A 10,537-nucleotide genomic window follows, 5' to 3' on the forward strand; every position below is an offset into this window, starting at 1 on the left:
GGTGAGGTCTCTGTGGACTGTGTGAAATGACATAGTCCTGGTGAGGTCTCTGAGGACTGTGTGAAGTGACATAGTCCCTGGTGAGGTCTCTGTGGACAGTGTGAAGTGACATAGCCCTGGTGAGGTCTCTGTGGACTGTGTGAAGTGACATAGCCCTGGTGAGGTCTCTGTGGACTGTGTGAAGTGACATAGTCCTGGTGAGGTCTCTGTGGACCGTGTGAAGTGACATAGTCCTGGTGAGGTCTCTGTGGACAGTGTGAAGTAATATAGTCCCTGGTGAGGTCTCTGAGGACTGTGTGAAGTGACATAGTCCTGGTGAGGTCTCTGTGGACTGTGTGAAGTAACATAGTCCGGGTGAGGTCTCTGTGGACAGTGTGAAGTGACATAGTCCCTGGTGAGGTCTCTGAGGACTGTGTGAAGTGACATAGTCCGGGGTGAGGTCTCTGTGGACTGTGTGAAGTGACATAGCCCTGGTGAGGTCTCTGTAGACTGTGTGAAGTGACATAGTCCTGGTGAGGTCTCTGTGGACAGTGTGAAGTAATATAGTCCCTGGTGAGGTCTCTGTGGACTGTGTGAAGTGACATAGCCCTGGTGAGGTCTCTGTGGACAGTGTGAAGTAATATAGTCCCTGGTGAGGTCTCTGTGGACTGTGTGAAGTGACATAGTCCTGGTGAGGTCTCTGTGGACAGTGTGAAGTAATATAGTCCCTGGTGAGGTCTCTGTGGACTGTGTGAAGTGACATAGTCCTGGTGAGGTCTCTGTGGACTGTGTGAAGTAATATAGTCCCTGGTGAGGTCTCTGTGGACTGTGTGAAGTGACATAGTCCTGGTGAGGTCTCTGTGGACAGTGTGAAGTAATATAGTCCCTGGTGAGGTCTCTGTGGACTGTGTGAAGTAATATAGTCCCTGGTGAGGTCTCTGTGGACAGTGTGAAGTGACATAGTCTCTGGTGAGGTCTCTGTGGACTGTGTGAAGTGACATAGTCCCTGGTGAGGTCTCTGTGGACTGTGTGAAGTGACATAGTCCTGGTGAGGTCTCTGTGGACAGTGTGAAGTGACATAGTCCTGGTGAGGTCTCTGTGGACAGTGTGAAGTAATATAGTCCTGGTGAGGTCTCTGTGGACAGTTTACCGCCATATCTGTGCAGTGACTAGTGAGGAGGAGCCATGGCTCTTCAGGACACCTGCAACTCCACATTACAGGGGTATGAATATAGTTATCCCACATCAAAGATGGCGGACACAGAACATGTCTGGTAACTAAGCTGGAGGAGAACTGGGATTGGACCGTTATCTCTGGAGTCATCACTAGTGTAGCCAATAGACTATATAAAAAAAAAAAAGTAGGAGGCGTGTTACAATAGCTGAAGAGGCGTGGTTTTCTGTGAAGGGGCGTTTATAAGGGGTGGGGTTATGGTCAATGATTGACATCTATTTGGAACAGGAAGATGGCGGCGGGCAGAGTGTGGGGGCGGCTCGGGGCAGTGTCCGGGGCTCTGGCTGTGACCGCAGGAGCCTACGGGGCGCACGGTAAGGGGGAGGTGTACTGGTATCGTCCGTACTGAGGGTGCGCCGGGGACACGCCCCAATGGAGAGTCATACACTGATAGAGGACTGTGCGCCCCCTGCTGGTGATCTCCTGTAATGTCACTATATATATACATCTGATAGTCATACACTGATAGAGGACTGTGCGCCCCCTGCTGGTGATCTCCTGTAATGCCACTATATATATATATATATATATATATATAATATTCATACACTGATAGAGGACTGTGCGCCCCCTGCTGGTGATCTCCTGTAATGTCACTATATATATACATCTGATAGTCATACACTGATAGTGGACTGTGCTCCCCCTGCTGGTGATCTCCTGTAATGTCACTATATATATATATAATATTCATACACTGATAGAGGACTGTGCTCCCCCTGCTGGTGATCTCCTGTAATGTCACTATATATATATATATATATATATATATACATCTGATAGTCATACACTGATAGAGGACTGTGCGCCCCCTGCTGGTGATCTCCTGTAATGTCACTATATATATATATATAATATTCATACACTGATAGAGGACTGTGCTCCCCCTGCTGGTGATCTCCTGTAATGTCACTATATATATACATCTGATAGTCATACACTGATAGAGGACTGTGCTCCCCCTGCTGGTGATCTCCTGTAATGTCACTATATATATATGATACTCATACACTGATAGAGGACTGTGCTCCCCCTGCTGGTGATCTCCTGTAATGTCACTATATATATACATCTGATAGTCATATACTGATAGAGGACTGTGCTCCCCCTGCTGGTGATCTCCTGTAATGTCACTATATATATATATACATCTGATAGTCATACACTGACAGAGGACTGTGCTCCCCCTGCTGGTGATCTCCTGTAATGTCACTATATACATCTGATAGTCATACACTGATAGAGGACTGTGCGCCCCCTGCTGGTGATCTCCTGTAATGTCACTATATATATACATCTGATAGTCATACACTGATAGTGGACTGTGCTCCCCCTGCTGGTGATCTCCTGTAATGTCACTATATATATACATCTGATAGTCATACACTGATAGTGGACTGTCCTCCCCCTGCTGGTGATCTCCTGTAATGTCACTATATATATATGATATTCATACACTGACAGAGGACTGTGCGCCCCCTGCTGGTGATCTCCTGTAATGTCACTATATATATACATCTGATAGTCATACACTGATAGTGGACTGTGCTCCCCCTGCTGGTGATCTCCTGTAATGTCACTATATATATATGATAGTCATACACTGATAGAGGACTGTGCGCCCCCTGCTGGTGATCTCCTGTAATGTCACCATATATATATATACACACATCTGATAGTCATACACTGATAGAGGACTGTGCGCCCCCTGCTGGTGATCTCCTGTAATGTCACTATATATATACATCTGATAGTCATACACTGATAGAGGACTGTGCTCCCCCTGCTGGTGATCTCCTGTAATGTCACTATATATATATGATATTCATACACTGATAGAGGACTGTGCGCCCCCTGCTGGTGATCTCCTGTAATGTCACTATATATATACATCTGATAGTCATACACTGACAGAGGACTGTGCGCCCCCTGCTGGTGATCTCCTGTAATGTCACTATATATATACATCTGATAGTCATACACTGACAGAGGACTGTGCTCCCCCTGCTGGTGATCTCCTGTAATGTCACTATATATATATGATATTCATACACTGATAGAGGACTGTGCCCCCCCTGCTGGTGATCTCCTGTAATGTCACTATATACATCTGATAGTCATATACTGATAGAGGACTGTGCGCCCCCTGCTGGTGATCTCCTGTAATGTCACTATATATATATGATACTCATACACTGATAGAGGACTGTGCGCCCCCTGCTGGTGATCTCCTGTAATGTCACTATATACATCTGATAGTCATATACTGATAGAGGACTGTGCGCCCCCTGCTGGTGATCTCCTGTAATGTCACTATATATATATGATACTCATACACTGATAGAGGACTGTGCGCCCCCTGCTGGTGATCTCCTGTAATGTCACTATATACATCTGATAGTCATATACTGATAGTGGACTGTGCGCCCCCTGCTGGTGATCTCCTGTAATGTCACTATATACATCTGATAGTCATATACTGATAGAGGACTGTGCGCCCCCTGCTGGTGATCTCCTGTAATGTCACTATATACATCTGATAGTCATATACTGATAGAGGACTGTGCTCCCCCTGCTGGTGATCTCCTGTAATGTCACTATATATATATATACATCTGATAGTCATACACTGATAGAGGACTGTGCGCCCCCTGCTGGTGATCTCCTGTAATGTCACTATATATATATATATACATCTGATAGTCATACACTGATAGAGGACTGTGCGCCCCCTGCTGGTGATCTCCTGTAATGTCACTATATACATCTGATAGTCATATACTGATAGAGGACTGTGCGCCCCCTGCTGGTGATCTCCTGTAATGTCACTATATACATCTGATAGTCATACACTGATAGAGGACTGTGCTCCCCCTGCTGGTGATCTCCTGTAATGTCACTATATATATATGATACTCATACACTGATAGAGGACTGTGCGCCCCCTGCTGGTGATCTCCTGTAATGTCACTATATACATCTGATAGTCATACACTGATAGAGGACTGTGCGCCCCCTGCTGGTGATCTCCTGTAATGTCACTATATATATGATACTCATACACTGATAGAGGACTGTGCGCCCCCTGCTGGTGATCTCCTGTAATGTCACTATATATATATGATACTCATACACTGATAGAGGACTGTGCGCCCCCTGCTGGTGATCTCCTGTAATGTCACTATATATATATATATATATACATCTGATAGTCATACACTGATAGTGGACTGTGCGCCCCCTGCTGGTGATCTCCTGTAATGTCACTATATATATATATACATCTGATAGTCATATACTGATAGAGGACTGTGCGCCCCCTGCTGGTGATCTCCTGTAATGTCACTATATACATCTGATAGTCATATACTGATAGTGGACTGTGCGCCCCCTGCTGGTGATCTCCTGTAATGTCACTATATACATCTGATAGTCATATACTGATAGAGGACTGTGCGCCCCCTGCTGGTGATCTCCTGTAATGTCACTATATACATCTGATAGTCATATACTGATAGAGGACTGTGCTCCCCCTGCTGGTGATCTCCTGTAATGTCACTATATATATATATACATCTGATAGTCATACACTGATAGAGGACTGTGCGCCCCCTGCTGGTGATCTCCTGTAATGTCACTATATACATCTGATAGTCATATACTGATAGAGGACTGTGCGCCCCCTGCTGGTGATCTCCTGTAATGTCACTATATACATCTGATAGTCATACACTGATAGAGGACTGTGCTCCCCCTGCTGGTGATCTCCTGTAATGTCACTATATATATATGATACTCATACACTGATAGAGGACTGTGCGCCCCCTGCTGGTGATCTCCTGTAATGTCACTATATATATGATACTCATACACTGATAGAGGACTGTGCGCCCCCTGCTGGTGATCTCCTGTAATGTCACTATATATATATGATACTCATACACTGATAGAGGACTGTGCGCCCCCTGCTGGTGATCTCCTGTAATGTCACTATATATATATATATATATACATCTGATAGTCATACACTGATAGTGGACTGTGCGCCCCCTGCTGGTGATCTCCTGTAATGTCACTATATATATATATACATCTGATAGTCATATACTGATAGAGGACTGTGCGCCCCCTGCTGGTGATCTCCTGTAATGTCACTATATACATCTGATAGTCATATACTGATAGTGGACTGTGCGCCCCCTGCTGGTGATCTCCTGTAATGTCACTATATACATCTGATAGTCATACACTGATAGAGGACTGTGCGCCCCCTGCTGGTGATCTCCTGTAATGTCACTATATATATACATCTGATAGTCATACACTGATAGTGGACTGTGCGCCCCCTGCTGGTGATCTCCTGTAATGTCACTATATATATATGATAGTCATACACTGATAGAGGACTGTGCGCCCCCTGCTGGTGATCTCCTGTAATGTCACTATATATATATATGATATTCATACACTGACAGAGGACTGTGCGCCCCCTGCTGGTGATCTCCTGTAATGTCACTATATATATATATGATATTCATACACTGACAGAGGACTGTGCGCCCCCTGCTGGTGATCTCCTGTAATGTCACTATATATATATATATACATCTGATAGTCATACACTGATAGAGGACTGTGCTCCCCCTGCTGGTGATCTCCTGTAATATCACTATATACATCTGATAGTCATACACTGATAGAGGACTGTGCGCCCCCTGCTGGTGATCTCCTGTAATGTCACTATATATATATATATATATACATCTGATAGTCATACACTGATAGTGGACTGTGCGCCCCCTGCTGGTGATCTCCTGTAATGTCACTATATACATCTGATAGTCATATACTGATAGAGGACTGTGCTCCCCCTGCTGGTGATCTCCTGTAATGTCACTATATATATATATATATATACATCTGATAGTCATACACTGATAGAGGACTGTGCTCCCCCTGCTGGTGATCTCCTGTAATGTCACTATATATATATATATATATATACATCTGATAGTCATACACTGATAGTGGACTGTGCGCCCCCTGCTGGTGATCTCCTGTAATGTCACTATATACATCTGATAGTCATATACTGATAGAGGACTGTGCGCCCCCTGCTGGTGATCTCCTGTAATGTCACTATATATATATATGATATTCATACACTGACAGAGGACTGTGCGCCCCCTGCTGGTGATCTCCTGTAATGTCACTATATATATATATGATATTCATACACTGACAGAGGACTGTGCGCCCCCTGCTGGTGATCTCCTGTAATGTCACTATATATATATATATACATCTGATAGTCATACACTGATAGAGGACTGTGCTCCCCCTGCTGGTGATCTCCTGTAATATCACTATATACATCTGATAGTCATACACTGATAGAGGACTGTGCGCCCCCTGCTGGTGATCTCCTGTAATGTCACTATATATATATATATATATACATCTGATAGTCATACACTGATAGTGGACTGTGCGCCCCCTGCTGGTGATCTCCTGTAATGTCACTATATACATCTGATAGTCATATACTGATAGAGGACTGTGCGCCCCCTGCTGGTGATCTCCTGTAATGTCACTATATATATATATATATATACATCTGATAGTCATACACTGATAGAGGACTGTGCTCCCCCTGCTGGTGATCTCCTGTAATGTCACTATATATATATATATATATATACATCTGATAGTCATACACTGATAGAGGACTGTGCGCCCCCTGCTGGTGATCTCCTGTAATGTCACTATATATATATATGATATTCATACACTGACAGAGGACTGTGCGCCCCCTGCTGGTGATCTCCTGTAATGTCACTATATATATATATGATATTCATACACTGACAGAGGACTGTGCGCCCCCTGCTGGTGATCTCCTGTAATGTCACTATATATATATATATACATCTGATAGTCATACACTGATAGAGGACTGTGCTCCCCCTGCTGGTGATCTCCTGTAATATCACTATATACATCTGATAGTCATACACTGATAGAGGACTGTGCGCCCCCTGCTGGTGATCTCCTGTAATGTCACTATATATATATATATATATACATCTGATAGTCATATACTGATAGAGGACTGTGCGCCCCCTGCTGGTGATCTCCTGTAATGTCACTATATACATCTGATAGTCATATACTGATAGAGGACTGTGCGCCCCCTGCTGGTGATCTCCTGTAATGTCACTATATATATATATATATATACATCTGATAGTCATACACTGATAGAGGACTGTGCTCCCCCTGCTGGTGATCTCCTGTAATGTCACTATATATATATATATATATATACATCTGATAGTCATACACTGATAGTGGACTGTGCGCCCCCTGCTGGTGATCTCCTGTAATGTCACTATATACATCTGATAGTCATACACTGATAGTGGACTGTGCGCCCCCTGCTGGTGATCTCCTGTAATGTCACTATATACATCTGATAGTCATATACTGATAGAGGACTGTGCGCCCCCTGCTGGTGATCTCCTGTAATGTCACTATATATATATATATATATACATCTGATAGTCATACACTGATAGTGGACTGTGCTCCCCCTGCTGGTGATCTCCTGTAATGTCACTATATATATATGATACTCATACACTGATAGAGGACTGTGCGCCCCCTGCTGGTGATCTCCTGTAATGTCACTATATATATATATACATCTGATAGTCATACACTGATAGAGGACTGTGCTCCCCCTGCTGGTGATCTCCTGTAATGTCACTATATATATATATACATCTGATAGTCATATACTGATAGAGGACTGTGCGCCCCCTGCTGGTGATCTCCTGTAATGTCACTATATATATATATATATACATCTGATAGTCATACACTGATAGTGGACTGTGCGCCCCCTGCTGGTGATCTCCTGTAATGTCACTATATACATCTGATAGTCATATACTGATAGAGGACTGTGCTCCCCCTGCTGGTGATCTCCTGTAATGTCACTATATATATATATACATCTGATAGTCATACACTGATAGAGGACTGTGCGCCCCCTGCTGGTGATCTCCTGTAATGTCACTATATATATATATATACATCTGATAGTCATACACTGATAGAGGACTGTGCGCCCCCTGCTGGTGATCTCCTGTAATGTCACTATATACATCTGATAGTCATATACTGATAGAGGACTGTGCGCCCCCTGCTGGTGATCTCCTGTAATGTCACTATATACATCTGATAGTCATACACTGATAGAGGACTGTGCTCCCCCTGCTGGTGATCTCCTGTAATGTCACTATATATATATGATACTCATACACTGATAGAGGACTGTGCGCCCCCTGCTGGTGATCTCCTGTAATGTCACTATATACATCTGATAGTCATACACTGATAGAGGACTGTGCGCCCCCTGCTGGTGATCTCCTGTAATGTCACTATATATATGATACTCATACACTGATAGAGGACTGTGCGCCCCCTGCTGGTGATCTCCTGTAATGTCACTATATATATATGATACTCATACACTGATAGAGGACTGTGCGCCCCCTGCTGGTGATCTCCTGTAATGTCACTATATATATATATATATATACATCTGATAGTCATACACTGATAGTGGACTGTGCGCCCCCTGCTGGTGATCTCCTGTAATGTCACTATATATATATATACATCTGATAGTCATATACTGATAGAGGACTGTGCGCCCCCTGCTGGTGATCTCCTGTAATGTCACTATATACATCTGATAGTCATATACTGATAGTGGACTGTGCGCCCCCTGCTGGTGATCTCCTGTAATGTCACTATATACATCTGATAGTCATATACTGATAGAGGACTGTGCGCCCCCTGCTGGTGATCTCCTGTAATGTCACTATATACATCTGATAGTCATATACTGATAGAGGACTGTGCTCCCCCTGCTGGTGATCTCCTGTAATGTCACTATATATATATATACATCTGATAGTCATACACTGATAGAGGACTGTGCGCCCCCTGCTGGTGATCTCCTGTAATGTCACTATATACATCTGATAGTCATATACTGATAGAGGACTGTGCGCCCCCTGCTGGTGATCTCCTGTAATGTCACTATATACATCTGATAGTCATACACTGATAGAGGACTGTGCTCCCCCTGCTGGTGATCTCCTGTAATGTCACTATATATATATGATACTCATACACTGATAGAGGACTGTGCGCCCCCTGCTGGTGATCTCCTGTAATGTCACTATATATATGATACTCATACACTGATAGAGGACTGTGCGCCCCCTGCTGGTGATCTCCTGTAATGTCACTATATATATATGATACTCATACACTGATAGAGGACTGTGCGCCCCCTGCTGGTGATCTCCTGTAATGTCACTATATATATATATATATATACATCTGATAGTCATACACTGATAGTGGACTGTGCGCCCCCTGCTGGTGATCTCCTGTAATGTCACTATATATATATATACATCTGATAGTCATATACTGATAGAGGACTGTGCGCCCCCTGCTGGTGATCTCCTGTAATGTCACTATATACATCTGATAGTCATATACTGATAGTGGACTGTGCGCCCCCTGCTGGTGATCTCCTGTAATGTCACTATATACATCTGATAGTCATACACTGATAGAGGACTGTGCGCCCCCTGCTGGTGATCTCCTGTAATGTCACTATATATATACATCTGATAGTCATACACTGATAGTGGACTGTGCGCCCCCTGCTGGTGATCTCCTGTAATGTCACTATATATATATGATAGTCATACACTGATAGAGGACTGTGCGCCCCCTGCTGGTGATCTCCTGTAATGTCACTATATATATATATGATATTCATACACTGACAGAGGACTGTGCGCCCCCTGCTGGTGATCTCCTGTAATGTCACTATATATATATATGATATTCATACACTGACAGAGGACTGTGCGCCCCCTGCTGGTGATCTCCTGTAATGTCACTATATATATATATATACATCTGATAGTCATACACTGATAGAGGACTGTGCTCCCCCTGCTGGTGATCTCCTGTAATATCACTATATACATCTGATAGTCATACACTGATAGAGGACTGTGCGCCCCCTGCTGGTGATCTCCTGTAATGTCACTATATATATATATATATATACATCTGATAGTCATACACTGATAGTGGACTGTGCGCCCCCTGCTGGTGATCTCCTGTAATGTCACTATATACATCTGATAGTCATATACTGATAGAGGACTGTGCGCCCCCTGCTGGTGATCTCCTGTAATGTCACTATATATATATATATATATACAT

General features: G+C 43.8%; 1 protein-coding gene across 1 annotated transcript in view; it reads left to right on the plus strand.

The window, feature by feature from the left end:
* The first annotated feature begins 1,407 nt into the window (after nt 1-1,407).
* Nucleotides 1,408-10,537, plus strand: part of TMEM256 (transmembrane protein 256) — a 20,859-nt gene continuing 11,729 nt past the window's right edge. Inside the window, exon 1 of the mRNA XM_040415368.1 lies at nt 1,408-1,527. Within this exon, the coding sequence (XP_040271302.1) occupies nt 1,446-1,527 (82 nt within the window). The 5' untranslated portion in view covers nt 1,408-1,445. The remainder of the gene's footprint in view (nt 1,528-10,537) is intronic.

The sequence above is a fragment of the Bufo bufo genome, chromosome 1 (genome assembly GCF_905171765.1).
Source record: "Bufo bufo chromosome 1, aBufBuf1.1, whole genome shotgun sequence".
NCBI lineage: Eukaryota > Metazoa > Chordata > Amphibia > Anura > Bufonidae > Bufo > Bufo bufo.